This window comes from Pelodiscus sinensis, chromosome 4, assembly GCF_052426305.1.
Source record: "Pelodiscus sinensis isolate ZL-2025 chromosome 4, ASM5242630v1, whole genome shotgun sequence".
Classification (NCBI taxonomy): Eukaryota; Metazoa; Chordata; order Testudines; family Trionychidae; genus Pelodiscus; species Pelodiscus sinensis.
Genome location: NC_143055.1, coordinates 116,625,879 through 116,647,326, shown reverse-complemented (window position 1 = coordinate 116,647,326; position 21,448 = coordinate 116,625,879). Strand labels below are relative to the sequence as shown.

At 39.8% G+C, this 21,448-nt stretch overlaps 1 protein-coding gene across 8 annotated transcripts in view; it reads left to right on the top strand.

The window, feature by feature from the left end:
* BMPR1B (bone morphogenetic protein receptor type 1B) overlaps positions 1-21,448 on the top strand; it is a 362,086-nt gene that overhangs the window by 319,120 nt on the left and 21,518 nt on the right. For all 8 annotated transcript variants that reach the window (XR_012904029.2, XM_075929627.2, XM_075929626.2 and 5 more), the window contains 3 exons: positions 987-1,146; positions 12,157-12,259; positions 14,897-14,999. Coding sequence is in view for 7 of the 8 variants with exons in the window: in XM_075929627.2 (XP_075785742.1) it covers positions 987-1,146; positions 12,157-12,259; positions 14,897-14,999 (366 nt within the window). In the remaining variant the exon portion in view is untranslated. The remainder of the gene's footprint in view (positions 1-986; positions 1,147-12,156; positions 12,260-14,896; positions 15,000-21,448) is intronic.

Sequence of the window (21,448 nt, the reverse complement as noted above, 5' to 3'; positions counted from 1 at the left end):
CATCTGATGGCTTGGAATCATTCATCTCAAGTACATTCCTACTCTAGTTTCTATATAAAAACTGTCGCTTTCTTTCTTAGGGTACGTCTAGACTACAGGCTTTTGTCGACAGAAGTTTTGTCGACAGATACTGTTGACAAAGCTTCTGTCGACAAAGAGCGTCTAGACTACATTCAGTTCTGTCGACAAAGCAGCTTGCTTTGTCGACATGGCAGTGTAGCTGCAAAGGACAGTTTAGATGCAATAACGCCTTCTGTCGACAGAACTCTGTCGACAAAAGGCGTTATTCCTTGTAAAACGAGGTTTACCAGCGTCGACAAAACTGTTGAGTTCTGTCGACGTTATGTCGACAGAACTCAGCGGTAGTGTAGACGCAGGTTTAGTTTTGTCGACAAAAGTGGACTTTTGTCGACAAAACCCTGTAGTCTAGACACACCCTTAGACTACGGCATACTGTGTATATTCAAAACTATTTGCTGCTATGACAAAATAAGATGAGTTTTTAACTATTTTTATTGAAGAGGCAGCGTAGTTATCAGAAAGGAAATTTGATTCTATTTCATCAATTCATCGTCAATAAACTATTGCTGAAAAGGTAGTACAAGTAAGCACAAAGTATGGTGACAGGGAAATTGTAAAAGTGTAACCAAGGATTGAATTCAGTTTGCAGAATCTGGTACTGGTAACTAATGATGCATCAAAAGGGGGGAAACCGTTTGATTCTCAGCTCCTGCTTGAGGTTGTATGGACGGTTGTTTAGAATGTATAAAATAAGTAAATGTTATATGGAATCATTGAGGCACAATAAACATAAATCCCCACCATTTTAGAGTCACCTTTCAGCTTAAAACTGCACTTTGATCTCCAGTACAAACAAAAAACTGTCTAGAATTCTTTAAAGAAGAGGGGGGAAACGAAGACTTTTTCAGTGTCTTGCACATATACCCCTTAATCTGGAAACTTATGTCGTCTTCTTTCTTTTGTAGCCAATGGTCTAGAGCATGCGTATTTGCGGAATTCTGGAAAGTTGAACATGGAGAACAGAAAGGAAGATGGTGAGAGTACAGCATCTGCTCCTCCCCAGAAGCCACTGCAGTGTCACTGCAATCACCACTGTCCAGAGGACTCAGTCGACAGCACCTGCAGGTTGATGGGACAACTAGTATTTCATATATTTTGTGGGGGTGGGTTACATACACCAGTCAGCATTTTAAAACCTGGTTGCCTTAAATTAGGCATCTAAATCTGTTTAGGTACTATCAATACAATCAGTGTAAAATTAAGTAGGGAAGGGGTATGAGCACCCTAAAAATCAGACCATTTTTATTTAGATGCCTAAATATAGATTTTTTTATGCTTAACTTGATGCATTCACATTTGCAAATTTAGGCCAATACCTGTTTTAATAATTTGCATATGAAATATAGTTGAACTATGAGTAAGCCATAGTTCATGGATGGACGGAGCAAATTTCTCTTCCCCATGCATGAAGACCAGCATTAGAGGAATTGTGCTTCTCCTGAAATAGTGTATAATGCACTCCCTGTTTGGAGGACTGTGGTGGTAGTTACTAAATAATGGCACACTCTAGATTTAGGTATTCAAGTGGTTAGCCTTTCTCATAACATCATGAGGGGAAAATGCTGTTCTCAAATTGGTGTGTCAAATTTCAACTCTCTTATTCCGTCTTCTGGATGTTTGTGGGATTCTTAAGTTCTACTTTTGTAAGAAATGTAGACAATTGAAGATTTTCCAATTTAATGCTGCTCCTACAGCTTTTATGCTTTCATCAAAGTCCAGTGTGAAGTTTTGGATATGCATAATTATAGAACTGTGACATGAGTATATTACTGTGACTGGACCTTCCAATTGGGTATGTGTTCAATCTGAGAAGGTTAGAGTGAGTTTGATATTTTAACAATACGGAACTACTTTTCAAGGCAACGTGTTATAAAAGAACAGTATGAGAGAAGTCTCCGGGGTTGCTCAAGATGTTGATAGAGATTTGGTGGTGGGTTTTTTTATTATTATTAAACAGTTGCTTCTCAGTTTCACAGTATTCTGCACAGCCTGCAATTTCACGACTGTCAAATTTAAAAGTGCCAAAGCTTTGATAAAAGCCTTGGGTAGTATTTTTCTGTCCCACTTTCAGCTCCTTCTCAAAGTCCTAGTGCTCTGTCTAGAAGTAGCATTTATTTATTAGTGCATATACTGTATTTTGTTTTAAGAGTTTAAAACTCCACACTTGGCTACCAGGATGCCTGCTATATGATTCAGCCATTTCATGTTCATGTCTAAGGATAGCCACTTGCTTTTCTTTTTTATGCCAGCTTTTACAGCAGAGGTCTTATAAAGCAGTAAGTAAAAAGTTGCAGCCGAATAGAAAATTAGAAAATACAAAAGTTTTTTGGAAACACGATTCAATTGGCTGGTGTAAGCAGAACCTGCTACTAAGCTAACACCCCATTAAAGGCAGTGAGGCTTCTGAGGTTTCATCTACACTTAACACAGTACAGTGGCACCAGATGTGCCGCAGTTGCATGTCAAAGTAGGTACTTCTTAGGTCAATGGGAGGAGTAACCACAGCAGCTAGAATTTTTCCATCAACCTAATCCTGTCTATGCAGGGACTGAGGTTTGTTTAACAGTGCTGCTCAGGGTGGAAGTTTATTACACCTCTAAGCAACATAGGCCACATCTGTACTTAGCAGTGGATTGCCACTCCAGAGATTGATCTTCTGGCATTTGATACGGCGGGTTTAGTAAGGGCCCACTAAATCAAATACTACGGGTGTCCCCATTGGCAATGGTACTCCTACTACACGCCAGGAGTAAGGGAGGTCGACAGGAGTATTTCTCCTGTCAACCTCCCGCTATGGGTACGGTACTAAAGTTTGAATCAAGATATGTCGACTCCAGATCCATAATTAATGTAGCTTGAGTTGAGTATCTTAATTCGAACTTATGCCCCCTTGAATACCTGGCATTAGTTAAACATGTTTAATTTTCTGGTGTAGACTAGGCTATGGCGAAGTCTATGCTTAATTGCTACAGCTGCAACACTCTAGTATAGACCCTCATTACAACAATGGGAGGGAGTTCACCTGTCCTTGTAGTTAATCTACCTCTTCTCTGAGAGGCAGTAGCTCAGTCGACGGAATAATCGTTTTGTCTGTTGATCTAATACTGTCTCCACCAGAGTTTAGGTCATCATGACTATGTCTCTCAGGGTGTGATATTTCACACTCCTGAGAGAGGCACAGGTATGGTCAATGGAAGTTTTCAGGGTAGACCAGCCCTGAGATGTATTTTAACAGTGCTCAGGAGCCCTGTGCACAAATCCCATAACCATCAGGATTTACGCAGAGTCTTACCATGGCACACTGAAACCATCCCCTTAGCTTTAAATCACAGACTGTAACAGTTTTCTGCTAGGTGTGTCTAAAGTTAACCACATACAAACAGTTAAAAAAAAGTAAAATACAAGAGAATGATGTAATAATAGTCTAAATGAGAGGGGAAATTAATGTTAAATTTATGTTGTGTTAACACGATTATCACATTGTTAAACGCCCAGTTGCAAAATCATTCTTATTGGAGTGACACATCTCTGCAGCTTTATTTCCAGTTTTAATTAAAAGGTCAGGTGGTCAGTTTAAATTGGAATTTGCCTCACAAAACCTTATTCTCCCTTCAGCCGAGCACAATCCTTCTGTCCCTAAAAAAAACTTTCATTTTTTCCACATCAGTTGCCTTTTCATGGATCATCTGAATACAGTACTACCCCTTGTTAATTTCATATGCAAGAAAAATAGCTGAGTGTAGTACCTGCAAAATAGAAGTTTGTACCATATTTCTTGTCCTATATTTCTTTTTAAAAGTTATCCTATGATTTAGCAGCAATAAAGTAAAATATAATTCTTTCGGAGCATAATTTAAAAGGATGCTTCTCAAGGATGATGATTTAATATTTATACAGTGCCCAACACTGTAGAATCTAGGTGCTATTATAAGCATCAGGAGAAACTGATTTTCCTTACATTTGCAGAATCCTGTTACTTTTTAATATTTTTTCTTTCTAAAATCTTCAGGACATAATTCAGAACCAAAGAAGAGAAATGTATAGGGATCCCTGTATTGAAAAGGTGCCCAGTCTCTAAAGTTGGGTTATAATAAGTAAACAATATTAGGGAGCCAAGATAGGTGAGGTAATAGCTCCTGTTAGACCAGCTTTTGTTTGTGAAAGAGAGAGGCTTTCAAGCTACATAGAGTTCTTCTACAGATCTGGGCCAAGGGATTATTCGGATAAAGGAGATAGAGCTGAGAGAGGTTGATAGGCTACCAGTCAGCTGACTGTGTTGTAACCAGTTCTCAAGAGATATAGCCAAGCCTTCCCTGCTAAACTGGGACTCCTTTTATTTGGGGATCTTCATACCATAATACCTTTTATTTTCACCATTCACTGTAATCTGAATTACTGCTGGCACATTGCAGTGACTTAAAATAATTAGGAACTTCTCGGTAAAGAATATTTCTTCTCATCAGAGTTCAAATTAAGTTGATTTTGCTGCATTTGTATGATGTATAGGTGAAGTGTTTCTGGTAAAATCTTCTTTTCAGTGTTCAGCTGATTATCTCCACTCTGTCTCCCCTGAGGGGTCCTATCTTTTATGAAATCCATCTTAATCTCTCAGCAGCCCTATCAGCCTATTAAGCTGTTGACTGCCTTTAGATCTCATAAATTATGAGATTTCATTTTGCATAGAATTGGAGCAGTGTACTCTAGGGCACCCCTAACCCAACAATGCAAATGAAATTTTATTAGCCCAACTGGCCAGATCCCAGCAAAATTTCAGGCTTGAGATCTCTCCTGCTGGAACATTACCAAAGGCATAGGACCTTTCACGGGTCAGGGAACAGATTTTCTGAAAGTTCAGTCAGAAAGCATTTGCAGGTGTATTCAAATTAAGCACTCAGATATAAAGCACAGCCCCGTAGTAACCGCACTGAGGAACTGTATTGAATTTCTTTCTGAAAAAAGTAGTCTAATTCTTTGCCAGACAATTTTGGTCAGCTTTGACAGGTATATACTTGGGGTGGTATGACACAATTGGCTGCCAACTAGCTGTACTTTTATCCATCAGGGTGTTTGTATAAAAATGAGGACATCTTGTGGCCACTTGGAAACCACACCAGGATAGTATTGTAATTTTTGCAGGGACTACATCATATATGCATGACTGCCTTTTCAAATCAAGTGTGTATCAATCCATCAACTACTTGCTGCATTCATAACCGCTCTGTAGTAGTGTGAACAATAGGCAGTTTTATATAACATTTATTCAGCAGTATTTTAGCCCTACAGATAAGTAAAGAAGACATTTAAATATTTTCTCTTAAACGTAGCATGATTTTAACAATCAAAAAATTACGACTATTGTTTATAGCAACAATGGTTTTTATCTGCAGTCTTCCTCTCCTACTTGCCTATACTTACTATAGGTAATACCTTTAATACGGCAAACCCATGAGGTTATCCAACTACAAATATTGACTTAGCTATCTAAGGCAATTGGCAGATTTTCAAGGGTCACATTTATATTAGGTAGTTAACTAGTAATTTGGTCCTAAAAATGGTTGTTTTGAATCTAGATTTCAGAGACAGAGTAGGGTGCTTAGTTTCATGTTTGTCTTTGGACTTCAGCATGAATTCCCTAGACTCTGATAGGTTTTCAAGGCTCTGCATATTGTGTATCCTTGTTACCTTACATTATCACAAAAGATATGCAAATAGTGTCAGTCTAACTAAGGGAGCAGTGGCTCAGCACACAGGTGTTTGGCAGACTGATTGATTAACAGTGACCTTTCTCAGAAAGAGGAGGAAGTGTTTGTAAGAACTTCGTATGTCTATACTTGTAAAGATTGTTCATTCACAACCTGTTTGAAACGTTAATCCTCTCTATGCTGTGGGGTTCAAAACAGATTTGTTTTCCAATCTACAGTTCAAAAAAATTACAGCTGCTTTCAAAACACATTGGGCCTCCTTATAAAAATTGAATTGATGCATTTGACTGTGTAAAATGCATGCACAGTTACTGCAGCCATGCATTCCCATAGGGCAGTTGCATATTTTTTAAAATGGATTTAATTGGGCATGTACACACTGCGATAAGAGTACTCATATTCACTGATTAGGTGCATGGTAGTATTTATAATTTTCTGTGCACAGATATGTTCAATCAGTTTTTAAAAGTCTGTCCCTTAGTCTGACTGCCATGTACAGCAGCAGTTGTGTTTCCACAGAGCTATGTTTTCTAAAAGATAAAATGTTTAGCTTTGTTTTATCAAATGGAATAAGAGAATAAAATATCTTTGCCAGAACGAGCAGAAGGGATGTTTGTATGGATATTCATGCAACTTTATTCTCATTTTGTTACCCAGCTGAGGAGCTGTATCTTTTAGCGTAACGATATTTGAACTTTCAAAAACGGGGACACTCCTGAGAGAGAGCGTATTTGTATCCATATCTACTAACTCACTTTGTATCAATGTGTTAAATATTGGTAGATACGGACACATATACACTCCCTCTCAGGAATATCTGCTTTTCTGAAAGTTCAAATATGGTAACCCTAGTATCTCTAAAGCATCACAGCTTAAATTTTCCAAGGTGTCTAGAAATTTTTAGATGCCCAATATGTACTGGCATTCAGAGTGCAGGAATGCAAAATTTTCTGAAAATTGATACCTTACTAAAATGTCTCAAGTGGGTCATTCAAAATCACTAGTCACCTTCTGAAAAAAATATAGGCCCATATACCTTTATGTTGTTGTATATGTTATGGTAAATAACTACTGACAATGCTACAATCTTTGCTGAGCCCTCTGCATCGCTCACAGTATCTGTTATTTATGCATCAGTTTAACACAGCGAGCTTCAGAGTGGAAGTCTCAGAATATTTGAAGTTTCCAGAGTAAATTGAATTCGCTTTAACCAGGAAAACACTCCAGATTAGAAAATACTCATTTTGCATTTGTCTTTTCATTTTGCTCCATTGAAAAAAATTGGGCTACATTGACCAGCATGTAAGTGTATTCACTGGCTCAGCCTAAGCTCTAGCATTTATGCACAGAAAATGACTTATTTTAACATACTTTGTTTCTTTAACCATAAAACTAGAAAATAAATTATCCGTATTTTGACCATTTATTTGGGTAAATAACCCAAGCAAGCATCTGTTAAAGTGAACGTTGCATGTGATGAGGTCTGTGCAAAAATATAGAGGAATAGCTCTATTGGTATTATTGCCATGCCAAAGTCACCATCAGGTCTGAAACCAGAACACCCATAAGAGGGCCTGTATACAAAGGGGTTCTCTGTAGGAACTGGGAGAATGCTCCATTCCATGCTTCAGTATCCTCAAATCTTTCTGTTGTAGAGAGAGCTGTCACTGATGGAGAAAGGAGAGAAAGGATGTGCCCCACATAGCAGAACAGGATCAGTTTTTCTAACTGTGAGGCTGGTGTGGTCCTTTTACAGGCCAGAGGATTTGGACCATTATGATCCAGATTTTGTGCTTTGCTGCATATGCATGGCTCCCACTGACTCAACGTGGCTGCATGCACCTCTGACAGCCGACTTCGGCTCAGCGGTAGTGTAATGCAGTTCTTCTAACTGGGTTTCATGTTACTGTTATCAAAGTATTTTTTTCGAAAATGAGTTTGTGTTGAACAATTGACAGTGACTCTTTATTTTATGGACAATGTTCTGCTAAACTTGGCATTTATGAACATATCCAAGCTTGATGGATGTGATATAATGTAGGAAGCAGATAGATCTATGCTGAGAGATTAAGTCCAGTTTCCAAATTAGAGAAAGTATGTAAAGTTTCACAGAAGCATCTGAATGGTAAGGTCTCTATACAGACCATGATGGACGTTTCCCAAACATTACTAAAAAACAATAGCTATAATTTATGCTGCTAGTATATTCAGAAATGTGCACAAGAGATAAAGTTTAAAGAAATAAAATCCTACAGATTACATTGTAGACCAAAGTAAGGTGGTGGTAATGTACTGAAAAGTAACAGGTTTCTGGTTTAGTCATCAGGGAATTCAGTCAACCCGCAGGTTGTAACAAATGAAGGAGAGAAGCATTTCATTTGTACAGATCTATTTTTTTGCCATCCCACATTACTTAGCATATTCATTGAAGGACGGTTACAGATTTATTATGCCTAGTATTTTGAAGTCCTTCAGTGGTGGATGAGTATTTAAAGCATGTTTGTTTTTTATTGTGAAAGAGAGAGAGAGAAAAAAAAAAGTAAAACAGACATTGATGTCATGCTACTGTGGAAGCCAGGGGAGGAAATTCTCAACAGTCAAGGTTTGGTAGCTAAGGCGTTGCATCTTTCGTGAGAAATGGAGCTTTTCCAGTCAGGACATCTGCTCGAACAGCTTCAGAGCTCTTGGCTCTTATGCCTTTCCTCTGACATTTAGTATAAAATCTTAGCTATTTCATTTATTATAGCAATCTTTTATTATAGCAGCACCTTCTAGTTCAGGACCTTTCAGCATTTCTGCTATAAACCTTCCTCCTCCTTCATCTCCTCCTCCCCCCGACATTTGACCTGGTTGTAAAAAATCCCCCTTGCTAAAATGTGACATACCAGATCTCTGCTTGTGAATTATCACATCCCAAATCTGCTTAATATCTTTTCTGTACTGCAGTATAATACAATGCCTCACTGGAGGAGGTTTTTTATAACATTTTACAACACCCAATCTAATTCCAGATTTACACAATGAAGGTTTTATATTTTTAAGTAAATATAATTTTGTTTAATAATCCATAAATATTACACTATTGAGAATGAATAATAGTTTGGTTTATGCTGCTTTATATGTATTCATCATTCTGTGTTATATATGCAGTATATTATATATGTGGTACACGCTTGTTGAAATTGTAACGAAGGAAAGATTTTGATTTCTGGCATGTCTGAACTGAGTATGCGATCCTCTTTATGTACAATATTTGACCATTGAGGATCTGTTCCCTATCACCACAGTAGAGTGCTTATAGGAGTTCTAGGAAACACTGTCTCTTCTATCCTCTTGCCCTGATCTCTGGGAGGCTTTCCAAGTGGTGATGGTCATTTTTACATTGAAAATTCTCTCTTAAATCTCATTTTCACTAAATAAAGCCACATTCGCCTTTTAATTTTATTCTATGTTTTTCCTTCATTCTATCATGGTCTGAAGCTTATGGGACATTTTTATTGCTGTCCCTAAAAAGAATGGTTTCCTCTGTCCCTCAAAGATTCTGAGCTCTCTGCCCTTCTGCTTTCCTTGATCTAACGTGCTCTGTCAGTTTAAATTGGGAGTAAAATTTTCACAAGCACTGATGTGACTTAAGAGTCTGTCCCATTTTCAGAAATGATTTGAGTCTGTGCCCTGTTGAAAGTCACTAGAATGCCAAAGCCTCTGTTGTCTCTTTCCCTTCTTCATAGTACCTTTTCTAATTATATGATTCATATATTGACTTTACTAGAGACAGTTCTTAACTTCTTTTGTTATTCAGTTGCTTGCAATTTATTGCTCTCTTAGCCTACGTCTACATTGCAGTGCTATGTCGAGATACCATTTTTTGAGTGCGCCCGTTATTTCGATATATAATGGGCTTGCTATTCTGACATCCCTGTAAACTTCATTCCATGAGTAGTAAGGGACATTTCAGAATAGCAATTTATTTAGAAATAAGTGCTGTGTAGACAGTACCAAATTTTGAAATAAGCTATTTCAAAATCAGATCAAAATAAGATACACAATTTGCATAGCTCAAAATGCATGTCTTATTTTAACCTACAGTGCAGTGTAGATGCACCCTCTTAGTTACACTTCTTATTTTGAATCTAGGGTACCATAGTCAACAAAATGTAATATAATATTGTATTCTAATGGATTCCTTCCAGTCTCTTTTCTTGGCAGTCTTTTTACCATTCTTATCTTGAGCCTGAGCAATGAAGTTGTGGGATTTGCTGCCCAAGAGGGTTGTCTTCCTTACCTTATTCTCAGGCACATCTAAGTAATATAAAAGTAAATCACTGCTGTTATGAGAAAGTAATCTGTGGAATGCAGTTGGTTACTTTTGAAATCCAGCAGTCAGTTACGTATACTGTTGTTCAAAGTAATAATGAAGCAGGCTTACTTTGGTTAGTTAATTAAAACACACAGTTAATTAAAAATGTGCTTCAGCAAATGTTTGGTGCTTCCCTATCCAGAGGCATATTATGCTACAGTTAATACAGATTGGCTGTGTCTACACTGGCATGAATTTCCAGAATACTATTCCGTTTTCAGTTTTTCCGGAAAAGGAGCGTCTACATTGGCAGGCTGCTTTTACGGAAAAGCGTCTGTGGCCAATGTAGACACGCTTTTCCGGAAAAGAGCCCCGATTGCCATTTTCACGATCGGGGCTTTTTTCCAGAAAAGACTATTGGGCTGTCTACACTGGCCCTTTTCCGGAACAGTGTTCCGGAATAAGGACTTATGCCCGAGTGGGAGCAGAATAGTTTTTCCGGAATAGTGGCTGATTTGGTACAGTACAGCATCGTTGCTTTTCCGGAAATTCAAGGGCCAGTGTAGACAGCTTGCAGCTTATTCCAGAAAAGCGGCTGATTTTCCGGAATAAGTGGCCCAGTGTAGACACAGCCATTGTGTGTATGCACTCAGAGTATAATGGAATGTTCCCCTTTTCCTACAACCTCTCCATTGACACTGGGTTTTTTGTTTTGTTTTGTTAGGTTTTCCTTTATAAAGGAAATCCTGAAATTCTGCTTTCTTTAGGCCTTTTAAATCCATTGAGTTGTTTCTTTTATCTGTTTTCCTTTTATTGTTCTTGTTCATATGCTATGAAAATATTTAATAAACATTAATATTAGAAAAAAAGTTAATCAAACATTTTAATTTTACATGACGTAAATGTTTGAGGATAAAAGGTTATTTTTATTACTCATTTTATTTCTTATGATCAAGATTTTTTGTATTCATTTTGAGACGGTCTTGAATCTCCAGAAAGTGATGTGAGAATAGCAGAAAATACTGTCAGATGCAGGCGCACTCTTTGTTTCCCTGATAACATTCATGCATTTGACCTTCATTAGGGAAGGACATTTATCACTAGCACCATCTAGCCATCTGTTAGTGTACTTGTCCTCTGTTGAACATGTTCTTGTAAACTGACGTATTATGGATCACTTCAGGCTTATAACCCAAGTAAACAGTTATGAAGAATGTTGATGATAACTCAAGGACATGTACAGAACAGAGCATTGCAGTTTGTAATATGGTTAAAGTAAAGACCACAAATCACTCTTAATAGTGTTTCACAGTTATTATCTCAATGATGCTGGCCTCTTCAGGTCTGCACCATGGAGCAAATCTCTCTACAGGGTATGCATGCATGCACAAGAGGACCTGCTTTGGCATTGATGCTTTTTCTAAGATAGGTCAGCAATGATGCCCCAGGCCCTTTTGCATCACCACTGGAGTGTCATGATGCCCCACCCCTTCCATCTCAAGCTTTGCCCTTTTTAGGGGCACATTGCCAGACCTCCACACATACCTTCTCCCAGGTCCCATGGTGCCTGTTGGTCCCACTGTATGCAATTCTCTGTGTGTTACGTGGGCCACATCTACACACTAGATATCTATCTTCATGACCCTGTGGATGTCACATGGGCAGCAGCTGTGTGCTCATTGGACTATAGGTTGAGAACCTCTGAGATAGACATATGAATGGGCTGGGGGTGACGATTTTTAATTGTGGGGGTTGGAGTTTTGTGTGAGAACATCAGCTTTTGTGGACTGCCTGCTTTGGTTTGAAGAAAAGTTACTGTTTTGTGATTACTGTCTGTCTTTATTGGCATTAATTTTAATTATGCTGAGGTGCTAAGAACTTTAAATATTCATCTATTTTGTATATTGATATAAGATTATGTAAATAAACAAAAATTTACATATGTGATAATAGCTTTCTCATGTGCATTTTGTTGTCAACTGTATGTTTGTGGGGCAGAGTATATCAGGCCACCTCTAATAAGCAAAACCTTTGATCTAAAAAAATGAATTCTGCCTCATTCTTTCCAATCTTCAGGACTGATGGCTACTGTTTCACCATGGTAGAAGAAGATGAATCTGGAGGACGTACAATTGCCTCAGGATGTCTAGGTTTAGAAGGCTCCGACTTCCAGTGCCGGGTAAGAAAGTGGTTGTGATCAGTTTGGTCTGGCTGTTGTGATAGTTTTTGTTCAGCTGCAGCATTGTCAGGAGGAATGCCTACATCTGCTGCTTTGAATTTTGTTTGTGTAGGAGATGTGCCTTCTGTATTGAATGCTGAGGAAATGACATCCTCTCCCCAAAACTCTTGCTACTGCTTCAAGCATGCCATGCTGCTAGTTAACTAATGTTAAACTCTGCTGACCTGCTAAAAGTACGACTTGGGTAATTACATCCCAATTCTCTAAATTCCCCTTGCAGCTTCAATTAGGTAAAACATTCTTTACTTCCTCTCCTAAATTGCTGTGTGCTGCAAAAGCAGTGTGCTTGCATGTTTAACACAGAGAAGTCACGCGAGGTTCGATTCCCAGCTGTTCTGTGCAAAACTCAATGTGACTGTGGAGGGAGGACAGCAGATGGAGCAAAGATTCTAAGGGTACAGCTGCACTGCAAAATAAAACCAAAAACCACAATCATGGCATTAGCCTCACTCAGCTGACTTAGGCTCGTGCCACAGGGCTAAGAATAGCAGTGTAGATGCTCCTGCTTGGGCTGGAATCTAGGCACAGGCATTCACCCTCTTGCTGGGTTTCAAAGCCTAGGCTCCAGCACAATCAGGAACATCTGCACTGCCATTTCTAGTTCAATAAGCCTGAGCCCAAATCAGTTGAGCTGGTTGCCACGATTTGTTTGTTTGCAGTATAGATATACATTAAGTAATCTTTCCACTCCTATGCCCAAATCTCGGCCTGTCCAGGTGCAAAACCAAACTATTTTTTCAACTTAGCGCAGCCTAAGAATTGCTCTTATTTGCACCCACTTGTAATAAACTCTCAGGAGTATCTCCAAAGTATAGTGCATTGTGTTCTGTCCCTTTCTTCTCCCTGTAATGCTCTTCACAAATCTCTTTCACTGAAGGGAACAGATGACAGAGCCAACTACATTGGCTTTAAGCCATCTGAGGATTCCCCTGCATGAAGGAAGTCATGCCCTAAAGCAGTTGTTTTCCAGCTACGGGTTGTGACCCAGAACTGGGTCATGGAATGTCAGGCACTAGGTGTAGTTGCTGCAGGGCATCAGGTGTTCAGTGTACTGCAGGCCCAGCTCCTATGGTGGGGTGGGAGGGAAGAGAGTGCACAGGGCTCCACGCACTGCCCCTACCCCTGTCCCAAGCACTCCCATTAGCTGAAAACCTGCTGCTGCCTGCTTCTGGGGTGCAGCATGGTCTACGGTTCCAAGAGAGGCAGGAAGCCCACCTTAGTGCCACTGCTGACTTGGAGCCGCTCACAGGAAGCCCCTCCTGTCCCAGCCCTGAACCTCTTCCATGCCCCTCAAAAGCTCCCTCCTACACTCCAAAGCTCTCATCCTTAGCCCCACCCCGGAGCCCACACTCTAGTCAAATTATGTTGGGTTGCAAGCATCCTCAGTTTTCTTTAACTAGGTCATTGAAAACCACTTTCCTACAGCTCAGATTTCTGAAAATAAGAGTCTACTAGGGGGCTCTGCCCCCTGCTTCCTACACTTGCCAACCCCCTTCTCTTTGGGGATAGGTGTCTGGTCAGGGGGAGGGTGCAGGAGCGGGCTGGGTGTACGGGATCTTGGTGGAAGGGGTATGCGAAAGGGCTGGGGGTGCAGGTCTCAGCAGGATGGTGAGTGAGGGGGGTTGGGGATGCATGGTCTCAGGTTGGGGTTATGAACGAACGGGCCGGGCAGTCGGAATCTTGGGGTGTGGTAAGGTGGCTGGGCATGTGGGTCTCAGCCAAGGGGTTGTGTGATGTGACTGAGGGTGTGGGCTCTCGGCCACAGGGGTGTGTGACAGGGCTGGGGGAAGAGGGAGGGCACGTGGCTCTGGCTCCCCTGGGGAGGGGGGAGAGCATGCAGCTCTCAGCCCCCCTGGAGAGGGGAGGGCATGTGGCATCTGACCTAGGGCACTGGAGAGTGAGGGGGAGGCAGGGTGGCTGAGGGCAGAGGAGGCTGTTGGATGCAGAGTGATGTGATGGCATCACTGTCATCCTACAGGACATTTTTCACAGACACAGACACAGACACAGACACACACACACACAGACACACACACACACACACACACACACAGAGAGAGAGAGAAATGAGGCTCCTTATTGCTTCCCAAATAAGTAGCCAGATTTTTCAAAATGCTGAGTATCCTACAATTTCTGAATTCAAACCTGAGGTTAGGCATCTGTTTCTGGAATCTTGGCCATGGGGGCAAAATTATATCGCTTTGCTCTGGAAAGTGAGACAGAGGATCAGGCACTTGTCTCATTGTACATAAATGTGAAATCTGTCTGCCCCCAAATGCTTGAATAATGAAACACTAACATACAGACTCTCACAACTCTTCCGTATGCTGCTAGGGCCTTGTATAATTGTAATAGCTTCAGTGGAATTTCAGAAAGCATGAATTTGTTCTTAAATGTTTAAATGAAGTGTTGCTGGAATTTATTAGGATGTCTCAAATCCTTATTGTAGTCATATCCTTCACTGGTTGTGATGCTGTTTACCACGTTGGTCTGTCTCCTTCCCAGCGCCAAAATAACAGTCTCTGTTTAAAAGAACAAAGTTGCTCATACAGTTCTGTCTGAATTCCTCTGTTGCAGGATACACCCATAATACATCACAAAAGAACAATTGCATGCTGCACAGACAAAGATTTCTGTAATGAAAATCTTCACCCTACGCTGCCACCGCTGAAAAACAGAGGTAAGGAGGAGGAAGAAAATCTAGACTTAAAGCAGTAGGTGAATATTTTTTCCCTGGTACAGACATGAGAATTGGATGAGCTGTATGGAAAAACAAAACTTCATGTATCTTGTAACTGTTCTAGTAATATATAGAAATGGTATCAGCTTGGTTGTTGCTGGTATTTATATTCCCATTATGCCTGTAGAGATCAGTCAAGACACACAGACCCATTGTGCTAAGTGTTGTGTGTAATAAAATAATCGTTCCTCCCTAAAGAGTTCACAGTCTTGGTCAGGCTGGTGCAGGAACTGTCCGTCTTTGTACAGTGCTTGGAGGGGAAGGGGGGTCACTTACTGAAGCCTTTAGGTCTCATTCCATACAAATATAAAATAACAATAATGAATGACCTCCGTCATTGCAAAAGATTGTACTTTGTAGGAATATAATAGTTTCCATGTGACATTTGGGACCTGATCCTCAGCTGCTATAAATCAGCAAAGTTCTCCTGAAGCCAGTGGAACTAATGATGATTTATAGCTGCTGATAATCTGGTCCTCAGAGAATAAGGGTTAGGCATTACTATGAGTTCTGTCTTGCAGACGTATAGAACAAACAAAGGCGTAACACTTCACACAAATGCATTCACAATTTTGATTGGTAATTGCACAATCATGCAATTATGTTTTGAAAATACAGTAGTTCCTGTGATATTTAGAGACCTTGGCATAAGGGATGTGCCAGTTTTGTGTGGTCAGCATAACATTTGGTACTAGGAGAAAGTCTCTCTAATTTTTAGGGGGGAGGGTGATATTTCCTGTTTACAACTGAGAAGGAAATTTGGACTATAATGTTGACCTGTAAGTTAATACCTGTTTCATGTCTCAGGCTAAACACAGATATTTTTATTACTTACTTAATTTCCTACCCAACCCAACTACCCATGCATGTGTACAGAAAGGTGCTATTCCTGCAGTCCTTACATGTATAAGGGCTTACTTCATTGAGATTCCATGCAGTAGGACTACAGAATTGGGTCCATAGTATATACTATATAAAATAGTTCCGCGCTGACTGGTGAGCCATGAGATCCTGGCTTTGATATTCTGAGATCATGAGATTCTGACTTCCAGCTTATGAGCTTGATGTAATTTTGTTGGTCTTTATTAAGAGAAAAAATTACTTGAATAGAGAGAATATCCCCAAGTTGTATACTAATATAATTTTATTTTGGAAAATAAAGACCATGATTTGTGCCTTCCCTCCCTCCCCACCCCCTCAGTGGTTAAATAAACTCCTGCTGATTCAAAATGCAGTAACCTTGTTTATAACCAGTCTCTCTCCTTGGTTTTATATTACATTTTCCAGAATGGCAATGTAAAAATTGGGTAATTAGCTTAGTCATAGATCTATCTATTGCTTATGCAAAAAATCATGCTCTTTTGCTAATGCCATTTTTCTTTTTGCTGGGGCAGAAGACATTTAAGTACTAAAGAAACAGATAGTTAAGATTAATAAACATGAAATAACAGAGATACTATTTTGAATACATTATTAGATTAATAGCTTTTGAGCATCTCTGTAGCTGCTTAAATACTGGAAAAATTAGTTGTTTAATTTGTTTGACAAACAAATGGCAGTACGTTCATTTAATACATACTTTATGGTTAATAATTCCTAGTAACTAGACATCAAATTGTGGCTGTAATTTTGGAGACTGCTTCAGATTATGTGGCCCTATGATCTGTAGCTATGGAACAGCCCCAAAAGTCAGAATTTTTTTGAAAGCTGCATGATCAGCTTTGATTCTTGGTGCCATAAGCCAGGGTAATTTATGATTACCTCTATTGGGGTGTGTCTAGACTACAGGGTTTTTTTGAAAAAAGTGGCCTTTTTTCAAAAAAACTGTACCTGAGTCTAGACTACCGCTGTGTTCTGTCAACAGTAAATTTGTCGACAGCGGTAAACCTCATTCTACGAGGAATAATGCCTTTTTTTTTTAAGTCATCTTTCAAAAAAAGGGCTCTATTGCATAAAAACAAGGCTTTTTCAAAAGAGAGCATCTAGACTCTCTTTTGAAAAAAAGCAAGCCGCTTTTTCGAAAAATCTTCTTGTTGTCTAGACACTCTTTTTTGAAAAAGCCTCTTTCGAAAGAGGCTTGCAGTCTAGACGTAGCCTAGCTGTCTGAATTCTCACCAAAAGGGGAAGGAATTTAAAGACTGAATTCTCCCACTAGCCATATCCAAGAATATGCAGCTAATATAAGGTTTGGGGTCCTATGTTTATAGCCATTCTTAACAGTCTCGGATTGTCTTTAAGTATGGTGCAGCGACTGTCAGAATTCTTATCAAGCTATAACATAAACAGTGATGTTAAAATAAATAACTAAAAATAAAAATAGACCTGTTAAAATAAAAACTTCACTGGATTTGATGAAAAAGTATGTTGCTTGGTTTTTTAAAACACAAAATGTTAGCTTCTGATCAGGAACTTTTTGACCAAGGTCATGTCTCAGGGGGAAACTGGGGTCTGCAGAATCTTTCATCCATAGGTCAAAGGTTGATAACTAGAAATTAACCTGTATACAGCATTATTATCTACAGATGCGTGCAATTTGTGTTCTGTAAGTGTTTCTCCATACCTAGCGTTTCCTGAAAGGGACTCACTCTTTAACTGTGAACAGAATGAATCAACATAAACATGAAAATATCAGAAGAATTAAAATTAGTCAACCCAGAGAACTGGCTTTGTGTCAAGCATGAAGAAGAAACACAATAGCAGCTAAATCCATTTCTGGATAGTGTTCTGGTGCATCCTGCAGTACTAGTAAAATAAAAATACCCTGGAGATAACATGGAGTCCCCTTGCTAGTCAAGCAGCCGCCTTATTAAGGAAATGAGAATAATAATAAGAGTCTGAAAGGACACCTCTTATAAACAATAAAAATATTACTGGAAATCCCAGTGAAAGTGCCGACTGAAAGCAGATGAGAACAAATATGTCTTTACTGATTTAAAGCCTTTATAAGCAGAAGTGGTGGTGCCACCATGTCTGGCTCCCTGCCTGTAGAGCTAGTGATGAATGGGCAAGGGAATGATTGGAGGAATGATGATGGGGTCTGATGTGTGCATACAAGTCTCCAAGCCTCAGATTTCACTGCAGTTTTTACCCAGATAATACAAATACTGTGAACTGGAAGGAACAGGGGAGTCAGGAGAACCGTCAATGCATTTGATATGCTGACTCTGCCTGAAACCCATTTTCCTGAGTTTTAAATACACATTTCAGCAGTGGGTCGTACATGACAAAGTGAGTTAAGGAAGTGATGGGGCTGTAGGGAAACAATGACATGTCTGAATGTAAGATATTTTCTAGAGAATGTTTTCCTGTCTTGTTTCTTCTATCCCTCTCTGCCTATGCTGAATACAACAATACCACTCCCATGCAGTGCCTTGAAATAACATCGCAGTGTGCAGTCTTATAAAGTGCACGCTTTGCATGCGGAGCATTGGACAATGGTTAAAACTCCCATTCAGCCAGAGCTTCGGTAATGTACCGGTTCTTTGTTACAAACCCCCAACTTCATAATATGTCTAAATGTTAATAAAACCCTGCTTAATTTTATAACCTCACAGCTTGGCTTAGCTGCATTTGATATTAGAAAGTAGGGGGCTCAGTCCACTTCCCATATCCCAAAAATTAATGCAAATTGACACGCTTTTCGGTTGCAGTTCAGGGACTGAATATGTTTGCAGACTGCCCCACCAAGTTTGTACTGAGGTAAATGGAGAAGCTTGCATGGCTGCTTTTGTGTGCAGTACCTGTTCTGTGGACAAAGGGAGGACTTCAGTGTCTAGCAATGGCATAGCCAGAAGGGCCCACTTGGGTGGCTCCTAACTTTGGGTGGCTGGGCAAGAATAGGGGGTGGGAAAGAATAGGGGGGGCAGGGAGGAGCAAGACAGGAGGAATGAGAGGGAGTAAACCCCGCCCACTCTCCAGCCAGAGCGGTATAAGCCTCAGTGCACCATCCCCATTCCCTGCCCAGAACACCGGGGCAGAGTGAGGTAAGCCCCAAGGAGCGGGCTTGGATGCAAAGTGGCCTGTTTAGGCTGATGACTAGTGAATGTCAGTCTGGCACCTTTCACCAACTTAAACAGAATGCTCCCTGTGCTGAGATAGGACTTAAGTAAATCTAGCTCATCCAAGTCCAGCCTTACTCAAAAACTTTCAGTGATGGGGATTCCAAATCCTACCTTGGAAGGCAATTTTCTTCACTATCCTTATAGTTAGGTTATATATTAGTAAAACATTTCGCACTCTCCCTCGCTGCAGATGAAGCCCATTACTTCCTGTCCTGCATTCAATGGACACAGAGAACAATTGATCACAGGCCTCTTTGTAAGAGCCCTTAACATATTTGAAGATTGTGATCAGGTCTCCCCCTTAGCCTTCTCTTTTCAAGATTAAATCTGCCCAGTTGATTTTTTTTTTTAACCTTTACTTCTAGGTCAGGTTTTCTAAAACTTTTATCATTCATGTTGTTCTCCTCTGAAATCTTTGCAGTTCGTCCACCTCTTTTCTGAAGTGTGGCACCCAGAATTGGACAAAGAACTCCAGCTGACACCACATGGGTGTCTAGTGGCACAGGACAATTACCTGCCATATCTTAACATACACCTTGGAATGATCTTAGACTTTTTTACAATTGTACCACATTGTTGACTCATGTATAATTTGTGATCCACTATAATCTCAGACCCCTTTTTAACAGTAGTACCGCATAGCACTAGTTGTGTGTTCCCCATTTTTTAGGTATGTGATTTTTCTTCTCAAATGAAGTACTTTGCACGTGTCTTCACTGATTTCTTCTTTTTGATTTCAGAACAAATTCCCAATTTGTCAAAGTTGTTTTGAATTCTAACACTGCCCACCAAAGTGCTTGCATCCTAGCCCATCTGGTGCCAATCCTTAAATTTTATAAGCATAACTCATCACCTCATTATCCATCTCATTAATGAAAACCGTGAATAGTATCAGACCCGAGACTGACCCTTATGGGACATCCCAGTGATATGTCCTCCCAGTTCAACAGAGAGCTATTGGTGATTATTTTTTTACATTAAAAAATAAAGAATTCTGAGCACTTTCCTTTTCGTTTTTGCTGAGCATTTGCCGACTGGTTTACAAATCCCCAAAATGAGCAAACGAAAACCCTCCAAAAATAATTTGAAAACACATCTGAATTCTGGGCTGATAACTCACTTATTTGCCATCTTTATTTCCTGGTATAACATTTTGGTAAGCATGAAGACTCAAGAAAAACGTTTTGCCTTCCTTTAATATTAGGGCCAGTTTCATGCCTACCGTATGCATGGTATGTCTTTAATAAAGCCACATGTAGTACTGTTGTAAAGACAACTTTGTGACCCAGTGTAACCTTCTTTGCTGTAACTAGTTTAGCCCTCTCAATTTTGTAGACTAAAATGCAGAACCTATCTTTCACATCTAAATTGCCTTTTATCTTCAAGTGCTTTCTGGGATTTTTTTTCCCTCCCACACAAATGTCTTTGATCACAGAATAAAAAATGTCAATCAGAATTTTCATGTGTGGGTTCTTAAAGTTGGTCCTCTTAAAAAGGGCCTTATTTTAAGAGTTGCCAGAGCTCTCACAGTTTTTTAACTTCTGTAGAAGTTGAGGATACTCAGAACTTTTATGGCAGTGCCCAAATAAGGATATTAGGGGTCTGAATTGGGTTCCCAAGTTTGGGAATACTAGCCACAGTGTATAGAATGCTAGTCACTGTTCTTTGCAGAATTATTTTCAGGATTCATGATTTCAGTCTCTTTCATACCGTTTTATACACACACATAATCCATTAATAATACTAAAGGATAGGGAGCGTGATTGTGAGCTCTTTGCCGTTTCTGATAGGCATAACTACATTGAACTGAATAGTGTTACTTCTTGGTTTACTGTGGTATAAGCGAGATCAGAACTGAGCCCTGTATGTGTAGCTCTCAACAGTCATTGTGCTTAAAAAGCATAAAAACTGCCAAGTCCAGTTTTTATTGTCATGCATTCTATGAAACCAGAACCCCCCTTGCCGTAAATGTGTTTTCATAGTCTCCAGAGTATGAAGAATTCTCCCCTACTGTCTGCATGCTCTGTTTAGCCTCTCCTGGGCTAATAGGCAATGACATCTTAAACTGTTACAAACCACACATTTTAAAGAGAAGTGACTGGCAGACATAGACTGCTAATAAACCATGAAATAGAACCTTGCCCCCACCCCCCGCCTTAACCACCGCCTCTTTCACGGAGAGAACCGGACTCCCCAGTGGGTTCTCAGGTTCAGCTCCAGGCACACTTGGAGTGACAGTCCAGGTACAAATCTGATGAGAATGATGGGCTCTAGTGTTTTCCTGATAGATCCTGTGTCAGTGTCTCCTTTCAAAGGCGATGGCCATGT